The sequence below is a fragment of the Pavona decussata genome, unplaced genomic scaffold (assembly GCF_977016875.1).
Source record: "Pavona decussata unplaced genomic scaffold, jaPavDecu1.1 SCAFFOLD_250, whole genome shotgun sequence".
NCBI classification, from domain to species: Eukaryota; Metazoa; Cnidaria; class Anthozoa; order Scleractinia; family Agariciidae; genus Pavona; species Pavona decussata.
Genome location: NW_028145654.1, coordinates 232203 through 258269, shown reverse-complemented (window position 1 = coordinate 258269; position 26067 = coordinate 232203). Strand labels below are relative to the sequence as shown.

Sequence of the window (26067 nt, the reverse complement as noted above, 5' to 3'; positions counted from 1 at the left end):
TTAAGGCCTCTTTTAGTCAGTGTCCAATACTCTCCTTTTTCATATATAACAACCGTTGTTTACGCTTAGATTAAATACAATTAAAGAACATACTAAGAACACACTCCTGGCTTCATACTGTCTGCTCCTCTCGAGATGATACGAAAAATCTGGTGTTTCTTAAGAACGGTAAAGTGTGCCAAAATGCTTTTGTATTAGTAGGTTATGACTGTGTGGGAAAAGCAGATCTTGACAAGAGGTATTGGAATCCTAAAAGAAAACTATAGTTAGGGACTACCATGCATTTTTTCTAGAGATAATTTACCTTCAATTCGAAGAAGAATATGCTGCACGCTGTTTTGTATTTTAAAGCTCTTTCAGAAACTGAGCAAAAACTATCTCTGCATTACGAGGCAGCGTCCTTAAGAACATCTTTATTGTGACCACTTGCTTTCGAGTGGTTTAGAGCTACCTTAAATTTTTGAAAATTTAAGGTGGCTCTGAATGCCTTCCCATATAATTATTTTGCACAAAGTTGTCTTTTAAACATGCTGTTCATAATTCCATGGTAAATATGAGGGTCACTGGGCTCGTTAACTGTTACTCGTGAAACAACTTAAACCTGTTTTCAACAGGTTATGTTGTTGCTATGGTGATGTATTAAGCTGAAAAAATGAACAGAACTTGTTTACCATTGTTTAGCATTTCTTTGATTCATACCATACATTATTTTAGTATCACTGATAAAGCTAAAAGTGGCAGTAACGATCAATCTAAATTAGAAGTGCTGGGAGGTGTTGGAAACCGTTGTGAGCCACCTTAAGTTAGAAATCTCAAACCATACTTTGTGAAGCTATTTTGAAGAAGCCAGTGAGCTGAAATAAAATAACTGCAGTTAATTCATCCCTCGGCAATTCCATGTAATTTATTTAATGCTTCATTACATTTCTAACCACATAGAGTTCCAGCGTTTTGGGTCAAGTGCATTTATTTCGTAGCTAGTCGGCAAAGATATTCAACTGAATCGCGGAAAATGTAGACAAATTATATCGATCTGATTTTTCCTTTGTGATCTATTTTGAGCATGCGACGATTTTCACATAGGCGGGAATATTCTCGCAAACCACTGAGATCGAAGAATGAACAATAGAAACATATACAAACCTGCACAAACATAGAAACGCGTGCACGGCCTTTTGAGTGAAGGTGGGATTTAAGCAAATAAACTAAATTTGAATTGAAGTCGTTTCCCTCCTCACAAAAAAAAAGCATTTAGTGCAGACAAAGATGATGTTAATGCTCGAAATTTTCTTGTGTTAAACTTTGTTTTCTTGTTGGAGGGAGTTAAAAAAGGTCTATAATCAGCAGCCCAAAAAGGTTAAGTACACATCGGGGCCCTGTCGTCTACCACAAACAGATAGTATGAGTGGATTGCGGAAAATTCGTAAGTGTCTTCTTATTAGTTTGCTCAATCACAGCAGTCCAAAAGACCTCTAGTTATCAGCATTTCAAAAATCTAATTAAAGCCCAAGCTCCTACGGTCTACCACAAACAGATAGTCTGAGTGGATTGATCATTAGTACGTGTCTTCAGTCAAACACAAAGTTGCACCCTTCTGCACAAAGACAAAAGATCAGTAAGTGCGGTTGTCAGAGCCCAGAGCATGTCTAATTAGTTTCATATATTTTTTTAATGTTTAGTCAGTCAGCTTTCTGGTGAAGAGGCAACGCATCCAGAAGGTAAGTTCAATCTCTTTTACGAAGCAAAATGGAAAATTCCTGTTTGTTCTAGGTGTTCCAAAGAAAATGGTTGGGAAATTCTTTTCACTAAAAGACATTTTACCTTTTATGTGCTTTTCGGCTGACAATTTCTTATTTACGTTCACTATATTTTGAAACTGTATTTTCCTCGCGCTAGCGTAGGCCTTTAACGCAGATTTCTAGCTAGAGTCTGTTTATAACTTCAAAAACCCGGGATATTTTCTTGGAATTCGATCAAGAGATGGCTAAGGGATTGCGGAGATAACCAGTTTGGAATCGTATGGGTATCTTTGTGTGTTATTAGTTATCTGCTCTCACTGTACGACAGTCAATCCTTACGAATCGTCTAAAACTTACCCATGTTATCACGAAACAGACGAGTCACTACGAGTGACTTAACCCGATGGTCTCATTTGTCATTTCTGACCTCAAATCAGTTTCTCAAAATACAGTATTCAGTTTCAGTCTAACTCTGTCTTCGCTGAACTTGAGATGGGGTAAGGCGGCATTTTAATAATTTTCTTACCTTTGTTTACTTAATAGCAGACTTCACTGTCATATGCGGTTGAAAAAATAAGAACAGTTGAACACGGTTGACCGGATATCTGAATGCGGAAAAAATTCATATGCAGGTGTCAATTAAAATACAATCAACTCTCGCCTTGCAGACACCCCGATAATACGAACAGCAACTAAATCCCTGACAAAAATAAATTACAGATGTCTGACTGAAATAAATTCCAGCTATATCGGACTCTAGCTATTAAGGACACTTAAAATTGCGGTCCCGAGTATGTCTGTTATAAAGAAAGTTAACTGTACTAGGCGGTTGTCACTGTAAGCGTTCTTACTTCATCATTCTTTCAAAAACTTTAACTGATCTCGCACTGAAGAAACATTAGACTATTCCTTGTGTTGTAACATCATGACATTTCTTCTTACAGTTAGTTACGGTGAGAAAAAATCTGAGCGTTAATAAGTCTCTGTAAGTTCGATTCTGTATTTTAAGCGGGCAGCAAGCGGATTATATTTATGCAAATCTTTGTGAATTTTGGAAAAACATTACTACTTCACTCGAGGAAAATTGAGGGCGGGGGGGGGGGGGTGGCTCTGTCAAGTTCAATGAATATTCTAGGAGGGTGGTGTGGAGCTTTTATAAGCTGAGAAATATCCTGCTTGCAAATTGGCGTGTTCTGTCTCCCGGCAACACTCGTAAAAATCACATATTGTGCTGCTCCGCTGCTCGAGCAGCGAAAAATTTTGCTCGATGCCAGGCTAATTGAATATTAAATGTGTTGCCAAAATTAGATGTGGCGTGCAAATCCGTATCTGTTGACTTTACCATGTTGATATGATCTTTCTGCAATACCAGTGGCTTTTGGGAAACTATTTTGTCACATTAATAAGAATTCGTCTGAGGTGTGTGATGCAAGTGCGTTTTAGCTAATGCCTGAATCAAGACTCCAAACACAATGCCAGGTAATCTGGATTTGCTATGAATCTGTTTTTTTTTTGTTTTTTTTTAATTTTGTCTCTACAAAAGCTATGTGACCTTATGTATATCGAAATCCCGTATTAGTGGGGACAGAATGCTCACTACCGCAAGTAGCCCAAGGAATTTGTCAAAGCCTACCTCTCATGCTAGCTTGAGAGGAATTGAATTTCTCAGTGTTGAAAGCAAAGTTTCTTATCTCTCGAAAGATATACAAGCACTGTGGAACTGGCTGGCCAGGCCCACCATAGTAGGGACCTTTAGCATTTGATTTTTCAAGGCGACGGCGACGTCTGTGACCGATTAAGACTGGGGTGGACTCTGCGTTTTATCCGCCGAAATAGAAAACCTTTAGCTTTTCGCGACGGCAACGTCTTGATCTCTTGAGGGCTGGAGGGCAAAACCAAAACCCAAAGGCCTAAAACAGTAAAAGATGAACTCATTAAAAAGCATGCGGGAATTGCTTTTATTTTACTTGGTTATGTAAACAACGTCGTTTCAGATACTCAGTTTGTCCTTCTTTATGACGCTAATCAATCCAAAAACCCAGATTCAGTTAACCACCAGCGATACGACGTACCCGTTCAATCTCCATGACATCGATTCAGCCGAATGTAAACAGCGATGCCACCAGCTGCCTCCTCCTCTCTATTCTTGGGCTTGAATTTTCGTCGAAGCAATTCCCACCTTTCTCTAACTCCCCTCTTATCTTTGATTAGAAACTGTGGGGAGTATCTGATTTAATAAATTTAACTTTTCAGCTATCAAATCCCAAGCATTCCCCGGCTGACGCTTCCTTTCTTGAAGGAAAATACATCGCTGACAATCATTTCTCTGGGCATCAACACGTCGTGTTGGCCGGTCCACTCCATCGGCGCTCTATACAAATAAAGAATAAAACAGGGATGATGAAACAAAATTTATTGCCGCCGTACATTTGAGTTCCGTCAGTGCTGAGATTTCGTTCTGCAAGGCCGTGAGTTCAGTAAAATTTCAGCAAGCCGCTTGACACCACCGAGCTTTTCTACTCAACATCATTTTCACTTTCTAGTTATCGTAGCGAGGTCAAAATTGTGGAAAGTTGTAATACTCCCATGGTTACTCAAAGCCACACCAACTATTCACCTAGAAAGTCATATATCTTCGTAAAAATAGGATTTATCGAGTTATTTTACCAGATTTTGCATTAACTTACTCGTGAATGAACTTACTTTTATACAAGCTGTTTGCCTTCGTTCGCATTCCCAGCCATGCCGTAGACCTGAAAGTAACACGAACAGTTTTAACCAATTATTTAGCCTAAAAGCAAACTTAAGTTTTGATTCCATGTTGCCTAATTTGTGTTGAAGCTTTGGGAAACGAAATAAGGGTGAAATGGAAGATAATTACTGTGTAAAAGAAAAAAAATGTACTCACGTTTTGTGCACAACGTAAACCTTGCTGTTCTCACGTCCGCGCGGAGAGAGGACGGCTGCCAGTCAAAACGTGAAACGTCTACCGGAAATAAAACTGACTTCCGCTCGCCGTAGCCGTCGCAAAAATCTGAGTTGCTAAAGGTCCCTGGTGTCTAGGGGAGGGAGGGAGGAGGAGAGAGGGCTGTCATTTTCTACCTTAGAGGCAAAAGGGAGGGATAGGGATATGTGCATATGTGGGAACTTGAATGACAGTTGTAGGTATATTTTGTTATATTTTCTAGAGATATAATCCGTGAAATGAACGACACAACCATTTGCGACGTGCTGCACCACCGCAGCCCCTCTCCTTGAAGTTAATTAATAGTTTATATATTGTTTTTATTTCGTTCTAAGAGCATTCAACTATAACTTCTCTCTCGCTGCCTCAGTCACGTCTCAAATGATGCATTTTTTGGTTTTATTTCTGTTACAAACAAAGCTTCAAGGAGAAAATTGTAAGAAAAGAGCCTTCAATAACAGAATAAATTAATTTACTTAAGCTTCATTGACTAGTTCATTTTTTTTTTATTTCGCCACTTATAAATTAATGACCTTAAAACAAAAGAAAACAATTCACATCAAATTAAAAAATTGCATACTTGAAGTAGCCACATGCTTACAAATTTACAACACCTGAAAAATAGTACAGTATAATAAAAGCAAAACTTTATTACACTCTGTTTCTTTTTATAAGAACCTTTTTTATTAGAACGTCGAGGCTGAGATTAACCAAAATTTTAAGAACGTATTAAGAACATTCCTCAGACTGAGAGTCGATTAAGAACGTTTTTATTTTGCTAATCTGTATATAAAATCAAGGTAACAAATGTAAATTAACCAAAATACTTAAGGGCGTGTTTTGTATAACATTAACAATGGTGACACACATCGCGGTTTGTCATAATCAGCAGTTCTTGATACCATATCTCAGCTGGCAATGCGCTTTGATAGGTTTCCTGGTCGCGTCCGGTAATTTACTAAAATACATGTAGTGTATACTATGTAATTTAAGAACATCTTAAGAACGTTTTCAGCCTCAAATCGCAAAAAAATATAAGAACGTTCAGCCTCAGCTCCAAAATTAGACGTTCTTATAAAAAAACAGAGTGTATATTTATATTATATAAAACTATATTAACTGGGTAAACGTGAATAAAATTGCAAATATCACACAATTATACGAATAATTAATTAATGATCGCAATTTAGGTAAATTGTGAAATAGTAAGGGGAGGTTATATTACAGCATGTCAAAAGTAAAATTAGGAGAAGAAAACAACAATGAAAGAAAAAGAAATACCCTAAACATCTTTTAGTTAAAATCCACTTTTTTGGTGAAAGGAGAAGTGGTTTGATCGTTTTCAAAGCTAAGAAATGTTTCGCGTCTAATCTGCAGCAGTGTTTTTTTCTCCTGTGATTGACTATTTTTGGAAGTTCGTCGATGATTTTAAGAAAAGTTTGCCCTCTATATTATAAACTGTTGTAAACATGTAATGAGCCCTCGTTTAATTAAGGATTCATTTTCACTCTCTGTTCCAGTCACCAGACAGAACTGAGATATGAGAACTATTTCCATCATACTGCCGTGGGTGCTCGCTGCCGTCTGTTGCTCTGAAACAAAGAAGCTATGGCATCAAGACGTTGCAGGTATGTACATCCTTGTTATGAGTATAACATGTTCACATATAAGGTCAGAAATGAAAGGACTACTGCAAGGACTGATTTTTATCGATTTTAACTGATCATAATCCTCTTTCATCTAACGTAAAGCAGGATTGATCGTTCAGGATTCTTTGCAGTGGTACTTAAACCTTAATTTACATATAAGGTCAATTAACGACGGCATACCAGTAAATGCATTGGAGTTGGGGGTTAAGGGTTCTCATTAGAACTCCCATTCCTGCTTCAAATTAAGCTCGTTTAATTCAATTGCTACCGCGTTGTACTTGAAAGTTCCCGAATTAGTCATGACTGTAATATTTCCGGCGCAGCTCAGTACTGTTTGTAAGACCACGATGGCGCTGGATTAACGCGGTTAATTATGGAATTTCAAAGGTTAACAACATGGCCGACCCTACGACACAGGCATCTAGACGCATGTCTAATAGAAAATACCGCTAATCGTTGTACTGTTGTTCTGTTGTAATCAATAGCGATAAATAGAGATCCTAAGCAGGAGTCAGTGCAAATTTAATATAATTGGATCATTTATAATTACTAAGAAACAGCTTCGACTCATTGCCTAACCTTTTCGATTCAAATTAAATATAAAGTTAATCTCAAAGTATCTTCAAAGTTCATTCCTTAATAATTTTAACTCACTGAATTTCAGATAAGAGCTCTAGCAGCAACGATTCCCCTCAAAATACCAGCAGCGATTCTGCAAAGAAACTCAACGACAAATCTATGAGCTTACCATCTGAGTCAGGGAGTGAAATAAATGACCAGCAATCCTCACTGCAGGTAATGCGGTAATTCTAAACGAGCAACAGCTACTTGTAAAATTGAAAATATTTAAGAACGCTTACTGCACTAGAATATTTTTAATATTGCAGCTTTGTCACCGCAATTTTTTTTTCAACATTGCAGGACTTGGTCCGGAGGAATTCTATAGTCCATTTATCCTATATGAGGAGGCAGCGTGGTCGAGTGGTTAGGGCGCCGGAGTTGAAATCCGGTGGTCCCGGGTTCAATTCACGCTCTGACCGCTAGCTGGAGTTGTTTCTCGGTAGCCCCGAGTTCAACTCCTTGGACGCGCTTGTAAATAGCCAGCTGGTCTGCCTCCTGCCAGTTGGGATTTTTAACCATGTTATTTTCAATTTGTATTATTTCTTTATGAAGTTTTATATTAATGCTCGGCCCCACTAGCACTTGTGCTATAAACACTGCCGACGGTAATAAAGGTTATTTATTTATTTATTTATTTATTTATTTATTTTTTAGTTATAAAACAGTTGTCTTTTCATAAATCTCTCCTTGGTGACTACAAACCGTTTGCCTTTGTACAGTAGAAGGTGTCATGGCCGCTCATGAATCCTTAATATATTTCAGTCTCCATACAGTGGAACCCCGCCTTACCACCACCTCGTTATTACGACCACATTTTTGTGCCCCAAATGAATTGAAAGTGCAGCCTTTTCCTTAGTTTTACAACCTCGTTAATCCGACCACCCTGTTATTACAACTGCATTTTCGCCGCCCGAAGGTGGTCGTAATAACGGGATTCCACTGTATTCTTCGATGTTGTGTCGATTGTATGGAACGTTCCTAGTACAGTTTCTACTATGTTTACCTACAGTCATGTTGTTTGACCAGTGGCGCACAAAGGCACACCCTGCGGTCTTTATTTTATCTGTAAAATATTACAATCAGCCATTTTCATAAGGATGTAACATTACTTTGATGCCTGAAATGTTTGAACTCAATTTTCAACGTAGAAGCGTGCTGTACCAGTTGGAGAGAAGGTAATAACGGATCTAGTAAAGCAAGCCGTTGATAAACAAATGCAGATCATATCGGAACAACAGAAAAAGGCAGAGGCATTTGTTGGCAAAAAGGTATCCATATGCACCATACACATGTATATTAATACTGACAAAGATAAACAGGGTTGGGAGGGAGGAACATTTCCGAAACAGACTTATCTTGCGCGAATCGAGTTTAGATTGAAATAACTTTTCTTTTTGTTTGTTTTAGGAGGGCTAGGGGCTGAGGCCTGATAAACGGGGTGGAGGGGGGAATTTTTTTGTTATCACAACAATTAGGCCATTGTTAAGGAACAAATACCCAAGACCCATATATGGGACTCGTGGATCTGGCCCCTGGTTTCATTTGTGGAGAAACTCTGACTAATTCACAGTCAAAGACAACCTAGGAATGTATTAACTAATAACTTCACGAGCCAACTTGTCAATGTTTTTAAGTTATTTTCCGAAAGCATGCATTGTTTTTATATCAAATTACCATTATCATGCAATACATAGTGATGAAATGATTTTTTTTTAATTTGCCACATACATGCATAGTGTAACGATATCGGAATTGCATTATTACAAAAAATCTGAAAATCTCATGCCTTTAACATTTACCTTCTATTAACCGATGTTGCCGCAAAACTAAATCTGGCAAATTTTCATTTCAAAAGATCAATAATCGATATAAATCTTACATCAGTTTTGCTAAGATGCGATACTATTTTCTTCGGAGACTTTTTCGATTGTTTTCTAAGACTGTTCTAAGACTGTCATTTGAAAGGTAGATTGGAAATATTAAGATCTCGTTCCTGAAGAATAGAACGAAACCAATCAGGATGTGACAAACGTTTGGCATAATTACAGAAGTAGCACACAAATAAAATTGTGATTATGATTTATATGCAAGAGATGTTATTTACACTGATTTAGGCCTCTGCTTTTCATCATGAGGCTGTTCCAGCAATTTTCATTGTTTTCATTTTTTTTAGGACACCCATGTTTTATCTAGCATCTTTAAATTAGAAGTTTCCAGTTAACATAAATGAAAATCAATGTTTGTTAGACGACGGTTAGTTACGATATCGATAACAGTGTAAACTTCCTTGGTTTTGATTAGAAATTGATCAAAGAATTCTGCTTCAGTGAACATCAAAGATTTTAGCCACACAGTAATCGAACAATTTTTGGTAAAAGGTTGCACAAACGTCAATCAACCAGAACCATCTACTTTCAGTTGCAGCTAAATATTGAGCCTGACAAAGGTTGGAAGACAGAGAGTATGTTCGTCCCTGCTGGTGTTCACATTGATGCTGAGTACAAAGGCGAGGGAAAGAAGGAAGAAAAAGACCATGGAGAACAACCATTCGCCTATCCCATGGGAATTGGAGGTGTGCTCATGAATGGATGTTACGGCAGAAACTATCAGAGAGGCGATCCCTGTTTTAATATTAAGTCGGCTTCAACCATTTGCTTTGTAAGTAGCCTTTGTAACTTGTATGAGCTTAACCTAATACTCTAAATCGTCTTTTTCTTCTACATCGTATCAAGCGTCCTATAAAAATGAGTCAATTCAAAAAGCGGCCATTTTGAATTTCTTTAATGGCAGGTGTTGCCCTAGCAGTATGAAAGTTCAATACAATTAGAATAAAACAAACTGAAAGTAATGTGTAATAGGACCGATTGAAAGTATATTTTTTCACGAATTAAGAATTAAAGTCGCTAGCTTTTCGAGCCCAAATTAGATGGCACATACGACCTGAGCTTAACCGAGGTTCTGTAGCCTGAAGCAACTTAAGGAGTATTACTATTCCCTTCTGGCATGTCTGGATGGGATGCTAGTCCCATCGCAGGTCTACCCCAAGCAGTATAAAATAGATAAATAAACAAATTAACTTTGTTTAATGAGGGTGTGACTGACACTTAGCAGTCTGTCACGACTGACAAACCTGTGGCCCTCAGATTTCAGAATTTGATTGATTGGAATTTGGAAATCTTGGTTTTTGAGGAGAGGGGAAAAACGAAATACCCGGAGAAAAACCTCTCAGAACAAGGACGAGAACCAACAACAAACTCAACCCACATATGACACCGAGTCCGGGAATCGAGCCGGGGCCACATTGGTGAGAGGCGAGGGTTCTCATCATTGCGTCATCCCTGCATTTCTGCATCCATTTTTTTCTTCCATTTTTCACTTGAGTGAAGAACCGACAATGTACAATGAAACAAGACGAATTAAAAGGCATATAATTCATGGTAAGGTAAGGTAGGGTTAGGGTTAGGGTTAGGGTTATGTGGGTAACTATATGGCACCTTACCATGAGTTACTTGCCAATTAAATTGCTGAGATCTACGTAGCCTTGAATCACCAAATGCAACCCTCCGATCTTCGTACCGAACGCACCATAACCACTGCCCCATTGCGCGTCCACAAATTTGTTATGAAACCCTGACGTGTTTTTCCCTCGATGTTAAGGATCTCATTGATGGTGCAGCCTTTATCGGAGTCGGGTTTGATGGTCGCGGTGATTACAGCCCTGAATCACGGAAGATGAGCATCGTCCAAAGAGTTTGCGCAGGAAAAGTGAAGTACGTTGGCTTTATTACCTATAAATTTATATCTCAAGACCATCGAGGTTTATTAAATAGCGAGCAAGAAAAAAACCCGTCACCTCATTTCATCCTCACTGTTTAAAATGGTGAAAAGTGTAAATGAAAAGAAGAGATTGGCTTTCCAAGACACTTAAGGAAAGCCACTCTCTTTGCTACTGCGCAAAGTTCTGCGCATATCAGGATGGCCCGACAAAAAGAGGTTTGCTAAGGAGGGTGCCCAAAGGTGTTTGTGCGGCTTACGACTATGCGAAAAGCAAATCTTAGCAAGTGTTATTGGAATCTAAAACGAAAATTAGGAGTTTCCAGAGATAACTAAGCTTCATTCTAGAGAAAGTAAAATGAATTGTTAGTTGTTTTAAGGTTTTTAAAATTAATTTTGCTTAATTATTGTGTCTGAAGAGTTCATCGTTCACACCCCATTTTCGTTTTGGATTCCAAACACCCTAGCCAAGATCTGCTTTCCTACTTGTTGAGTTGTTGGGCTAAAACATACGCTTCAGAGAACTACACGTGTTTCGTGTTCAACGCCATGTTTAATAGTCGAAGAACCCTTGCGGGTGTAGAGTCTACGAATACACGTCATATAAGCTAACACAACACTACGTTGTCAGAACAAACCGCACATAGATACCTCTGTCTTCGCGCGCTTTCCAGTTGTCAAAATTGGCCGACCATACCGATCCGTTCGTAAACGAAATTTGACCAACCAATTTGAAGGATAAGGCTTATCCTAGTCCTTCGAATTTCTTCGAAGTACCACGTACCATTTCGGAGTGACTATATTTCAAGATTTTGCAGCTGCACCATCCCTTCAAAATGACACCTTCGATTTACAAAATGGCCGGTCGGGCGGGTGAGTTCTGATTAATGGAAAGCGCCCTCAGATGGGACCTTCTTCAAGACATTCTCTTTCCATGCATGTCAGTGTCCCATCGGGTTGTTAACAAAGGATTGTGGACAGGCTGTGAAAAGCAAATGAGCCCACCCCGAATGGCATAACATCACAGTTTATATAGGTATAGTCGGTTGGTAGAGCACTGACCCCGGTATCGCAACTCTAGATCAAGGGTTGGAATCTTTTAAGAGATAATATATCAAACACGAGGAATAGTATTTCATCCGATTTCCAAACACTAAGAAGTAGGCTGGAAAAACGAGGCGCAGCCGAGAGTTTTTAACCAACTTTGAGGTGTTTGGAAATAAGATTAAATCCTCTTTCGAGTGTTTGACAAAGCTTCTCATTAAACTATTGATATAATTCTTCGAGAAATTCAAAGCAAAAGTTCACCAATTTTTTTGATAATTAAGATCACATTTCTAAACCTCCTTCACGGCAGTGATTTGCTTTGTTTTGTCCCATAAATTATAAATGAGTTTGAGAGATTTGAATCATTTACACTTTCTCTAGACAGCTGCTTGTATAAGTTACGTACGTAACTGCTATGATGTGTCCTTTGTTATCTAACATATACCACATACAGTACGCTTCTTGGAAACAAATGCAACGGTGTGTTGTAAGCCTGGCGAAAAAAATTTGAAGGTATTTCAGTCAGTGACACAAGTATATTGGGAAAAAGAATATACCGTGATGCTCCTAACATGAGTCTAACCTACGACCTTCTCATTACTAGTTCGGCGAATGCTCTACGGCTGAGCTACAGGAGACTAATCACGGAATCTAGGTCATTAAACTAGGTTAATTTTCTTTTCAGATATGACGGTAATGACGTCCCTGACACCATGAATGTGCATGGTGTCTATGATACCAGCACCTCGATGCACAGCTTCTACAGTCGACGAGAATACCAAACGTTTCTTCAGCAGCAAGCAGGAATGTCGGGTTCGTATTTCGGCTTTTATGGCGGCGTGAAAAGGGCCTGGGGAAGTTCACAACTTAGTGGATCAGAGAAATACATGTCCCTCCTTTCCATTGATATTGATAGGTGAGTAAAACATCGTGGATTTTTAGTTCACATGGACCAAAAATATTAATGTTTTACGGAATTTCTCCAATTACTGTATAAACCATGGTAATTACAGTACCACTCCTCCCAACACTGCCAGAGGCCAGCTTACGGGAAAACCATATTTTGCATTAGCAACAAATGGCATATTTCTCTGAGTCAAATTTTGGGCAAATCTTCTTAAAGTGTAGAAAACATCAAGTAGACATTTCTTTCTATTAACGGGTTGTTTCTAAAAAGAGCAGTTATAGTGTCAAACAGTTTCTCACAGGAAATACCAAGAACAATCAAAATGCTTAAGTTAATCGAGCTTCCCACACGGTCGTTTTTAGGGGACTCGTGTGTGGAGAGGCGGTAATACTAGTCTCACTGCCTAAAAACGACTGTGTGGGAGGCTGCAGGTTATCGAGACCTGAGTAGAGCGCCTTTCTGGCAGATTAAGAAGTCTGTTGCGATAAATATGGAAAGAACCATTCAAGATTTGTTGGGAATTACTATTAATTATCTTGAAGGTACACAACAGTATCTATTTTTAAAATGTGCTGTTCTATCGGAGACCATGCAATCAGTAAACATGTTTGATATTAAACTTTTCAAAAAGTATAGTATTGTTCAAACAGTAAATGGCATGTCGGCGTCACATAAACAGTTTTTTCTTAAATTTTTTGAAGGTATGAGATCTATCTAGACGAAGTCAAGCCAAACGATCTCAGTGTGAACTTTCTTCAGGAGTTCATGGACCTGCCAACATCCTATCTGGCTCCTGGCGCTGCCATCAAGTTTCGTAAGTGTCTTCTGCCGTGCTCCCTCGTTGTTATAGGATGCCTTTGCCTCAGACAAAAATCGTTATTCTTCAGCTTGTACTATACGTTTTTTGGATTAAACAAGTCAGGGATATTTTTAGGCGTAAGACCATGCTTCACTTTGCACATCAGCATGGCAGTATCTTTTAAACGCCTATTCATGATATAGTATTGGTAGCTTGGAACGGTCTAGAATCGAAGTTCTTAGTCTTGACAGTTCTCTACCCGTTAGGTAGTGTTAACATTTTCAGCAGGAGCGAATAGAGCAAAATCACCAGCAATACCAAAGAAAAAAAGAGAAAGAGAACTATAAACATGGACAAAGAAGCTGCTCGATTTTCGAAAAAGAAACAACTTTTGAGATAGATGTCTAGAATCATGATGACAGTGTCAAACGGAATTTCTGTAAGCAATCTTTCACAGTTTAGGTCGATCGTTTTTCAACGTTATCCATTGCTTTGCGTAAAAATTTGTTTTCATTTATTTACTGATCTATTTTCGGAGTTTCCTTAATTAAGTTTAAAAATAGCAATGAACTTTAATAGACGGCGGATGCAATATTCTTAACCCAAGCGGGTTGTGTCAGCACAGTTGATTGAGGGACTGGTTATAATGATACCTTGCTATCTCAGTGCAGAATTGACAAACTGAATGGTCGTACAATTTATGGTCGTACAATGTACGTAATCCTTTGTTTAAACGTTAACACAACAGCCGAAATAGCTTAACTGGAATGTTTCGATTGGTCAGTTGTTCCAACAAATTTCAAAATCTGTTGAGGTTTGTGCATGATCAAGGTCAAAAATGCTTGCAAAAACATACAACAAAAACGGTTTTCTTGCTTCATAAATATGCTTCCTCTATGGTGTGACTTTCTCACCCATTTCATACACCTCAAAGGAGTAAGTTCGTATGTGCTACATACCCTCTGTAAGTCTTCTCAAGATTTATTGATATCATGCCTTCCTCTCAATTTCTTGAAAATAATCACGTAACACATTCAGTTTAAGTGGCAATGTCACCGATTTTTGCTATTCCTTTTAGTAGCTTTAAATTTCCTATAAAATGTCAAAATAGTGCTTCATTGAATTGTTAACTTACGACCCTATGAGTGTACGTAAGCTAGTATTTGTTGTCTTTTTCTGCTCATGCAGGTTGCTTGGATGGAAATAGATTACAACTTGAAAAAATGGCCAAACTTTATCGAGTTGTTCATGTGTATTTTTGAGAAAATTGATTTATAGTTTGTTCTTCATTAAAGAAATCAGTTGACATTTTACTCCTGTTGCTCCACAAACAATTTCTTGTTTGAAGAAAGATCCTTGGTTAAATATTTGAGTACCTTTGGTAAAAAAAACATGAAAGCCTTTGCGACAGTGCCCTTTAAACTCCCGTTAAACAACAATTAATTCACTCGGTTAATACACAGTTCATTTTGACAGAAAATTTTATTCTTCGCTGGGGAACACATTACATAAAGTCAGGAAAATTTGGTGGCCGGCTGCAAATTTTCAAAACAATGGATGCAAGTCAAGTCTCTAGCAAAGCACAGTTCAGTCAAGTCATGGAGGTCGGGTACAAAAGTCTGTTTGCAAGTTTCCACGCCAAATATGAAAGTAGCGGTGGAAACAGTGCTAAAAGTCAATCAAAAACGTCATCAACTTCTATTAGCGTAGAAGGAGGAGACCAAAAAATCGCTTCTATCGTCACAGACTTCAACTCCCCAACAATAAAATATGACCTGACTCAATGGCTGGCCTCGATTCGCACCTTTCCAAAGCCTTTCAAGTTTATGGTCGCACCAATCACAGATCTTTTAAAGTTCAATCCTTCGTCCCTGTTTACTAATGAGGAGAGGGACTGGGGATGTGAAGCACGTGCCGCTGACATGAAAAAAGATCCAGCAACAAGGCAAAATTACTATGAGGTCAAAGTCAATGGAACTCTAATAAAGAAGCTTTGTCCCTACAAGGACCGTGACGATTTGATGTACCTGATCGAGAGGAGACAGAAAGGCCTGGAGAGAGCAGTTAACGTCTATATGGAGGAGGTAAAAAATTATAATTTGTAGGGGATGTTAAGGGCAAATTGATCAAAAAAGAATCTAATATCAAATTTCGTTGGGGAACGAAAATATTAATCTATTTATATTATAGAAATAAAATGCATTCTCTGAACTTCCGCTTCCTGACAACAACGACAACCTACTGGAAGCCATAAAATCCAAACTCTCGGCGACCTGGAAATTTAAAAGTGAGAATGAATGATAATCTAATCCAATTTTCAGTACACTGGAATGAACTATCCTCTAGTTGTCTACTGTTGTCTACTGATCTACTATAAGTAAAGGGGGAGGGGAGGGGGTGGGGAATTTCCTGTTTTAACAATCGAAACTTTAACTTCACTTTTTCACATGCAAACTCTAGGGTCCTATCTCTTCAGCGGACATATCCCTGCCTGCAGGGAAGCCTGGATGTCAGACGGAAAACTATAAGTTTCAGGAAAAAGCTGGCAAGCCAAGCTGGAAAGAAATGACAGAAGGTGGAGTCACTTTTCTGGTTATCTTCAACACAAGGCAAGAGCTGTCAGGATCCTTTAACGGCCCAGTCAAGATATCGCCTCACACGGAAAAATACATGCGGTTTTTCAAAGGTGAGTGGCTAGTTGGTGATAGCCAGGAGCAAATTGACCTGATTACTGGTTGTAGCCAAGGCAACGGAAAAAACAACAAGGTTTGCATACTCGGATTGCTTTTGACATACAATACGCAGACTGGATTTCTCACTCTGGCGAAGGAAGACCTCAGCCTTTCCAAAGTGACCTTTCCCCGTTTGAACTCTCGTATTATTGGTTCGCCGATAGCACACGTGGAATGGCCATCTGAGCACATCTTTCAGCTGGCAAAAGTAATCGGCTACCTTCCATGCAACGTGAAGTGGTCCAACGTCCTTCGTTTTGACCCAAGCAACGAAGAAGGAAAATGCCTTCATTTTACAGCTTCTTCAAAAGGAACCATATTCGTCATATTTGCTGCAGTTCCGAATAACAAGAACACTTGGTACTACGTCCAGATCTCTCCATACGGTGTGGGGATATTTAAGGTAAGCTTGTCAGTATTATTAATAACATCTTATTACAAGAAAGAAAAGATAGTTTTCACTTCTAAGAAATATCAGAAACCTATGTCCCGGAGCCTCTATCTCGCAATGCTGAGTCTTGGAGTCAACGCGTTGCCAAGGAGATGTATTTTTGGAACGGATTTCAAACACCCAATCAAAGAAAAGCAATAACAATTAAATTGTCATACATCATGCATTTTTTTTGCTGGAAAAGTAGTTCTAAAAGTATATCTTCTTGGAAAGGGGATACAGGCTCCTTGTCATAGACTCCTGGGCCCAGTTGTTCAAAGCCCGATTAAGCTAATCCTGGGTTAACGTGAACTTTGATTTAAGCCGTATATTTACTAGTCCATAAGGATTCGTCTAAAAGATTTTTTTCCCTAAGTTTTACTTAGACTTTTCTATACCATTAGCTTAAAATGAGCCTTTAAAATCATTGTTAATGAGTGAGATGAAAACCTCTGTTAACTTTTAATCGTGAATCAGCGTTAATCGGCTTTTGAACAACCCGGCGCTAGAAATGCTTGGTGGATTCTCGCTCGAAGTCTAAAACTTCCGATAAACAAAAGGGCGCAAGTTAGTGCGCCTTGCAATTCTTAACAGGAAATTATATTTGATAGAACAAGTATATACTTTATATACCTGAAATTGATTCTCTTTGCCCGTTCTTTCTCATTTAATTTAAACTGCACTCGAAACATTGTTTGAATACCCAACCCAAAAGTCGTTTGTATATTTTTTGGCAGTCTCAACAGCTCATGGTTTCCACTGTTGATGTCAATGCAGTTGGCTTGGGCGCTGATATTCTCTATCAGTCCTACTTTGTCTGCCTGAAAGAGAGTTCGCATAGCACCGTGATTGAGTATGGGAAAAGTCAAGGTACGACTGAGAATGGTGACGTGTACCTGACAATGATTGACAGACGAAACCCCTTATTTGTCCGCTTCTATTCATTTGGGAATGGAGAGCAGCCCTTGGAGGTGGTAGATGCACACATAGTATCGCGTCACCTGACCAAAGCCGACTGCAGAGGAGGCACTGTGCTTGATGAACAAACAAACATGTGTGTACAAAACTGTCACGAAATGTGCGACCCAACCCAAGGTAATCCCGGACAAATAGCACATTTGTCTCAGTAGCACTTTTGATTAAAACTATAACAAAGTTTTCGAACCTAAAGTGCAATAAGGGTCTGAATGGGGTACCGTTATCTCAGGTATCAGTCACATCACCGATACCTTACACACTCGATTAAGACTATAGCCTATGCAAGTGGCTACAGGTATATCCCAAATGATGTTGTTTCTTTTTGCATCTGCGCATACTCAGAATTGCCCAAGAAATTCGCTTTTTTATCATTGACTTTGCGCAAAAAGCAGTTCATAGCAAGGGTTATTGGAATGCAGTAAATTGGTTATTTTATTTATTTATTTATTTATTGGTGTCTTGTACCTTAGTGGGAAGATAAAGTCAGACAGTAAAAATCTTGATAATAATTCTGTCATTCATTTTCACCTCACTGAAACACTCTTCTCACAAAAAATAGGATGCCGAGGAGCCTCAAGCGGTAAGCCGCTGGCCACTAACTGCAATGCTTGCCGATATGTGAAAAATGCTGTCACTGGTGAATGTCTCAAGGATTGTCCAAACGGCTGGAAGAAGCTGAACAACAACACGTGCAGAAGTAAGATAGACTAAAATTATTACCCTCGATTTTACTGCCAAGCGCCTTTTTAAATTTTAAAACCACCCGGCAAAGTTCTTCAGCAGTCAAAGTTTCCACTCCTTATAAGGAAGAAGTTAACCGCTGTTCGATAGGATCGCAGTATACGTTGCCTGCCGAAATGCTGAAAAACAAGCTGAGTGACGTCTTTGAAAAATGTCAGCTAAGTCATAAAACTCCAAGATGAATTGGCTCTATAGCTCGGCAAGCACAAATTCAAATCATATCGACGCTCTATTGTAAGACTAACTACAGACCATTACAAAAAAAAAAGTCAAAACATTAAATTGTATTGTAGTACGGGCTAAGCACCAACCCGTAGCTTCACTAATGACAAAAGGCTTCTGTTTCCAGATTCTTAAAGTGAAATTCCCCCAAAATTGGCTTAGGAACTCACCCCCCTCTTTTGCTAAGGAGGCAACATAAACTAACTTTTAGAAAGTGAGCCGATTTCCTTGCCCTCAAAAAATCCTCCTTCTGTTGCGATCATTTGAAATTGCTCCATGACAAAGATAGCAAGTTCGATGAGTCAATCGTCAATAGTTAAAGAATTGTTGCGTTCTCAGCAAATAAACTTGTTACCTTTCCTTAATTCAAATCTCCACGAAAAACTAGGATGGTTAAGGTCAATATTTTAACATCTTCTCCTATGTTGATGAGTGTGGCGTTCGCCGCCTACACTCATGACCAATATAAGGTAGCGTGCAGTGTTTGATTGAAAGGAAAACTTGACCACGTCAGTTAATTTCAAAGATCGCGTAGTCACTTCTACAATAAGATAACATAAACCTGAGACAGGATAGGCTTCCAAACTCTACTCATAACACCGAAACTCTTCTTTTTAAGTGTATGCGCATTATTTTCAAATAAATTCAATTCAAAAATGTTGTGCCGAGTGTTTGCCAAACTTCTAAGAACACACTAAGAGCATTTTCGTTACATTTTTGCTGCATTCATCATAGCAAATCTATTTCCGAGCTTGTTTTGCAAAAGCCACACTAAGTTGATAAAGTCGATTAGCAATTATGTAGTTTAAAAGTAGCTCAGTTTATATTAGTAATAATAGTATTTAAATCAGGAGATCGAGATTCTCTCACCGAAGTTATTTTCAGAAAGGTCGTGGGAAAAACAAAACCTGATAGATAAATAAGGAATAAGAAAATTACGAGCTGAAAACTATAGGGATAGAAGGTAACAAGTAACAGTAAAAGATGATCCTAAAATTAATTTAAACATGTTGCTCTTTTTGCGATCCGTCTTTATAAAAAGGCTTTAAACTGATCTTAAAAAAGTCTTAAAAAGTTTCCCAAAATTTTTTAACCATATCTCCAGTTCTTCTTCCTGAAGAAGAATCAGTGTTACGGTGCGAAACTTGAGGAAACTCTTTTTTTAAGATCAGTTTAAGCCTTATTACCGATTTAATTCATTTAAAACATTTACGCTTTAATTTAAAAATTATAACACTTATATATTTGTATCATCGTTCATCTTTCGCTGTGTTCTTTTTTTTTTTTTTACTGAAAAGAAATCCAACCATGTGAAGGAGTCCACTGTTTTAATGGCACGTGTAACAACCTTAAAGATGGAACATACAACTGCAGCTGCGTAGAGGGTTATCATGGAAAACATTGTGAAAAAGGTAATTTTTACAAGGCTCTCCCTCCCTCTCTACACCATATACAAAATTGCAGCAATATCCAAGCAATATTTTCCCGACGAGCTGTGAAAGGAACCGTTATTGAATCTTGGTTCATTTATTCTTTCCTTCCTTCCTTCCTTCCTTCCTTCCTTCCTTCCTTCCTTCCTTCCTTCCTTCCTTCCTTCCTTCCTTCCTTCCCTCCCTCCCTCCCTCCCTCCCTCCCTCCTTCCTTCCTTCCTTCCTTCCTTCCTTTCATTCATTCATTCATTCATTCATTCATTCATTCATTCATTCATTCATTCATTCATTCATTCATTCATTCATTCATTCATTCATTCATTCATTCATTCATTCATTCATTCATTCATTCATTCATAGGTTCGTTTGTTCTTTCGTTTGTTCGTCCTTCCATTCGTTCGTTCGTTCGTTCGTTCGTTCATTCATTCATTCATTCATTCATCCATTCATTCTTTCTTTCTCTCTCTGTACTGTCTGTTCTTTTGCCTTAGTCTTGGTCTCTGTCTCTATATATGAAATGTATTCGCTCGCCTTAGGTTCTAACTGATACTTGATTATACTCACTCAATCTGTCTATCCTCTTTTAAACAAAACTAACATCTCTTAAAACTATTAAACTTGGCGTAACGTCATTTATTAATTACATAGTTGACGTAATGTTTACATGTTTCTAACTTAATTTATAAATAAGTATTGTGATGGGAGACCCAATATTAGCAGCCCCGTGCACGTGGCTTTTCAAGTTAACCCTTACTAACATGCCTGAATTATCTTTTGTATTTTACTGCTCCTTTTAACGACAAAGAAATTCTACCATGTGACGGAGTCAAATGTTTTAACGGGGGAACCTGCATAAACAAGAAAGATGATACATTCAGATGCAGTTGTATGCAACGATACTATGGACGAAACTGTCAAAATAGTAAGTGGCTTTCATAAATCTAGCTCTCTCCCTCTCTTTTGGCGGCTTAGAAATACCAATCATAATTTGCATTAAATCGTAACTTGCTAAAGGTGGTAGTCTTAATTTTGTCGGCGTAAGCATAAGAAATTCCATTCCAAACAGTATCAGGGCCGCTCTTAAAACAGATTAACAATCTCGCTGTATTATAGCTAGCCTATTATAGTGTCTTTAAACTCTAAGAATAGGAATTCATTACAACCCGCGGGCTTTTCAGTAAAACAGTCAATTTTACTGATAGGTATTTAAAGTCTCTGAATAACTAAAGTGTATTCTATTCTATTGTGTTCTACTCTTCTTGATTCTGATTCTCCTTCTTGATTCTGTTCTACTTCTTCTTTCTTTATTTTTTATTTATTTATTTGTTTATTTATTTAAAAAATCTACGGATAAAATAATAAAATCACAGACGGTAAAAAACTAAGACGGTCACAATTCTAGAATGATATAAATTAAATCATTTAATAACAGCGTTGTCAATTTTTTAAAGTTAATTAAAGAAGTTTGAAAATTTCTTTCTTTAAAGAACGCTTACCATGTGACAAAAGTCCCTGTTATAACCGAGCGACCTGCAGAAACACTGGAGATACAACATACTCATGCAATTGCAAGTACTGGTACTATGGGAACCGTTGTGAAAAAGGTAAGCACTTTGGCGTCTATAAATCGTTTTCTCGCTCTCTTTTTTTTTCTTCTAATGAGTATGGGCACTATATATGTTATTCACCGGCCGGGATGTCCGTATAGGGAAAACTTAAAGGTGCCTGAGGTCTTGAGTACTGCCCGAGGCCAAGGGCGAGAGCTGTACTCAAGACCGATTATATATTTTGTCAACAAAGTCACACGAAATACGTATACTCCCCTCTTTGGAGAATAACTAGTCCTTTTATTGCATTTCAGATTTTTATGTTCGTTTTAAATTAATTTACAATGTATAGTGAGCGAAAAGTTTCACTTCAAGAGGAAAAATCTAATATTCCGTTGCGCCGGTTGGGTCGGAGTAAACCGATTTAACTTCAAAAATTCGGGCAGATTCCGGTTACTGTGGTCGTGGTCAGAGATAGGAAAAAATTTCTGCCGGCTCCCGGAGCCAATCAGATTGTAGGATTTTCAGGATACTGCCCTCTAGCGAAACAGAGAAGGAAATAGAAAGTGTTATTTTCATAGAAATAACCAATCAGTCTAGGAGCGAATCCAGAAAATGGGGGCCGAAGAAATTGTGGCGAGAGAGCAACCCCCCCCCCCCCCCCCTATCCATTCCAATAAAAAAAGGAAAGAAAAATTCACATTCGTGAAGATTCTTTGCAGAATTCTAGGAGCATTTAGGATCAAAAGTAAAGGCTTCCGAAGACAGACTTCAGGAAGATAATTATAACTGAAATGGTTGATTACTCCATAATACCACCCGAAATACGGTTACAAAAACTCTTTTAAGAACACACACACACAGAGACACAAAAAGAAAATTGAGTAATATTGCGATAGCATCATTTGTCAGAATTATTTTGTACTATTCTCATCTGCATCGGTGTATTAATTTCACATAGGTCGTTATGTTGCTTTTAAACTTTAATGACACATTTCCATTTCCAATCGCCTTAGTAGTCGCTAACACTTCAGTTCATAGCAGCCAGCATTGGCGGCATCCATTTTGGAAAGAAAATTGACGCGCTGATTAGATTGCAAATCCACTCAATGTATATTGTTACCAGAAGTCGAAAGTGAAACGCGGGATTTCCTCTTGAGGAGGAAATTGAAGGGGTTTGCCATTTCGTCTTTATACGCAGAAACGTTTCCCTCCCGTACATAGTCTTGTCTTAGTTCTTGCCGGGTGAGTCGTCAGATAAGGGTAAGAAAGAATATCTCTCTGATTTTGCGTTTGCCTGCCTGTATTTATTTCATCTATATAGCTATTATCTGGAGATTCACTGTTTGCGAACACAGTAGCAGAAGAGCAATCAACTGCGGTTCCAGAAGAATCCACATCGTTGAAGCGATGTATGGCAGGCAGGACCTTTCAACATGCAGACCTTATCTTGTAGCCAGAACCAATTGTCGTTCCTACAGGTCTTACTCTGTCGTGAGAAGCAAGTGTCAAGGGTATAGAAGCTGTGTACTGGATGCAAGTAACTCGTGGTTTGGGGATCCATGCCGCGGAACACGCAAATATCTTTATGTCAGATACTCCTGCGTGTTTTAGGTTAGACATTACACTTCTTTGGCCGTGTTCAGCTTTTTTCTTCATCTCATCTTGCCTTTAATTACATGCCATTAAATCAAACTTTTACAATGGTATTTATGGTTTCCTCAGAAGATCTCCCTGTTCTAGAATCTAAACGATTTCATCTTCTAACTGTCAACATAAGGCACTTTATTTATTTGCTAGACCAATTAGACGAATTGACCAAAAAGAACGCTATTTTTGGAAGAAAACATATTTTGCTATGTGCCGCCTTTCATATCGTGGGGGACTGGGTATGAGTCTGTGTATTATGGGATATGGGAAACAACACCTACATAGCCAGAAAGAGCACACCGAACTTTACAACATCCTCAAGTTTGGTGTTAATCAAGCCAATATTAGACGAGAACAGCCATTCAAAAACTCCAAATTTTACTATGAAATAATTGTCGGTCGCGTCCGGCTATCCATACATTTCAATTTTTTTAAACTTTTTGAATGGCTGTATCTCGTTCAATATTGGCCCAAATCCCACCAAACGTGAGGATTTTTTAAAGCTCGGTGTGCTCTTTCTGGTTGTGGGAGTGTTATGTCCCATATCCCATAATACAAAGACTCGTACACAGTCCCCCACGATATGAAAGTCGGCAATGTTTTGCTTTCAACAGGTTTTGTCAAGACAAAGCCGGGCGCCGGGCATGCGCAAGAGATAGCAGTAGCAGCAGTCAGAACCATAGACGTCTGTCAGCATGAAGCTCAGTTTTGTACTTTGTAGTTTGCAGTGCACAGGCCATAAACAGGGCTAAGATCTTTTGCTTTCGTTTGGGTGATTTTTAATATGGCATATAGGATAGAAAAGAATGACTAGTGGGTTAGAAAAAATTGTAACAGTGAAGGGTAAGTTTTCATTTTGTAACAAAATCTGTCGGCTGAAATTAAAATTACAGTTCTTAAATACACGATGTTTGTTTTATATGCATGCCTTATTAGTTTTGATTCCCACTAAAGAAAGATTGTTTTGTCTGCCATAATCGATATTATTGTATCAATAAGTTGTCGCCCTTATGAAAGTCATCATATGCATGTTATGAGGGGTGAGCCATATCAAAATCGTATGAAAATTTTAAATAAGGATTTTTTCCTTAAAGACAACTTCTTAAACAAAATCATTTTGTCTGTGCAAACACGATACTTTGTGAAAATTGTATTAGTAAAATTGTATGTGACGAACCGAAGTATAATAGATCAGTCCAGGGCCCGGTTGTTCAAAAGCCGATTAACGCTAATTCCCGATTAAAAGTTGACCAACGTTTTCACATCGCTGGTTAAAAACGTTTTTAAAAGCTAATTTAAAGCGAAAGTTAAAGAAAAGTCCAAAGTCAAAACTCAGGAGCAAAAATCTCTTGACATAATCTTTATTAGAAAAATTAAAAGTAACGCTGTTCGACGTTTCGATGTCTCAAACATCATTATCAAGAATGAAGAAAACGTTGATGTTGGGGTTGCTAAAAGAGTTGAGTTTCAATAAATGGAATCTCATTCGATGGCATTCACTGATTGCTTGATTTTTATGCAAATAAGTTAGCAGAATACCTTCGCACGAATCGAATCCGATTGCACGTTTAACGATGGTTTGAGCCGTCTTGTATAAGGGACGGACCATTAGAAAAAACCGGAGAGATGGTGTCCATTCCCTGCAAGGGAAACTTGTCTAAAAAAAATCCATGCAAGCGGTGGTACCTAAAAACAAAATTCATGTAGAGGGAAAAAAATATTCCTGTGGACAAGTGGGTTTCAAAAAAAAATTCATGCACCGAAACTTTTTCACCCCCCCCCCCCCCCCTCCGGATTAATCTAATGGTCCTTCCCTAAACAACATTCCATAGATAAGGCAGTCAAATTTATTCCAGCACTTTTTGAGGACCGAAAACTTGTCCGTGATGGTTGATTTCTCGACCCCTTGTTGTTTCATGTGTTTCCTAATCGAAGATCTTGAGCTTGTATCGCGGACAATTTTTCGACGGTTTCGTTCAGGACTACACAATATTTAATTAATTTAAATAAATCTAACTACCTAACTAAATTAATGTTGTAAATAACTACTACAATAAGAGAAATGATAAAAACCTGCTTTACAAGGGAGCCGTGTATAAAAACAAAATAAAATTTATATAAGACAACTGTTAAATTAAAATTCTTCAACTTAGATTTAAATTCATTAAGAGACAGCGACTGTCGAATATTCAAGAGCAGACTATTCCACAGCAGTACAACTCCGCTGTAAGACAGACTTCTTTTACAATAATTAGTGCGAGGCTGTGGGATAGCAAGCGTACCATCGCTATCTCTTAGGTTATAAGTTGTATCAGTATCAGAACGGAAGACAAAGCGTGAACTAAGATGTTCCGCTGAACCATGGTATGTGTAGGGCTAGCCCGCTTACCGAGATCTCGCCTCATTCCTATTTCTTTTGTAAAAAATTCGATGTGTTCATATGAGAAGGCGGGCCAGCCCGGTTACCGAGATCTCGGTTTCAGCGACCGAGATCTCGGGAGTCCGGGACGAAAATTTTCTCATATGAACGTTACCGGGATGAAGTCTATAACCAAACATTCGCGTCTTAGAACGGATATATTTGATTATTACGGCTCATTTCTGAGATGTTCTAGTTCAAAATAATTCCTTTCCGTAGTAGAGATAAAGATATAATACTTTTGAGGTTTGTAGAACCGATAAAAATGAAAAATTCTTGCCGGGCTTGTTTGGTAAATGTCACGCTCGATTGACCGCGCGACCACTTTTCATCTCAGGTGACCGGGATGAAATTTCCCATATGAACGGACCGCAAAATTCATCCCGCTTACCGAGCCATCCCGGTAACCGGGATCAT

The 26067-nt window shown here is 38.4% G+C and overlaps 1 protein-coding gene across 2 annotated transcripts; it reads left to right on the top strand.

Annotated features, from left to right (window-relative positions):
* The first annotated feature begins 1682 nt into the window (after nt 1-1682).
* LOC146456995 (uncharacterized) lies at nt 1683-24136 on the top strand. 2 transcript variants are annotated; one of them, XM_085092444.1, is made up of 17 exons: nt 1683-1718; nt 6225-6332; nt 7018-7148; nt 8123-8242; nt 9393-9632; nt 10632-10744; nt 12481-12711; nt 13404-13516; nt 14978-15585; nt 15962-16636; nt 17401-17758; nt 18201-18338; nt 19903-20016; nt 20840-20956; nt 21522-21638; nt 22906-23195; nt 23846-24136. In XM_085092444.1, the coding sequence occupies exons 2-16, from the start codon at nt 6245-6247 to the stop codon at nt 23193-23195; spliced, it is 3453 nt and encodes a 1150-aa protein (XP_084948570.1). In that variant the 5' UTR covers nt 1683-1718; nt 6225-6244; the 3' UTR covers nt 23846-24136. The 2 variants fall into 2 exon arrangements, with proteins under 2 accessions (XP_084948570.1, XP_084948571.1); XM_085092445.1 differs by lacking the exons at nt 1683-1718; nt 19903-20016; nt 20840-20956; nt 21522-21638 and having other exon boundaries at nt 6219-6332; nt 23846-23987.
* Nucleotides 24137-26067: the final 1931 nt, after the last annotated feature.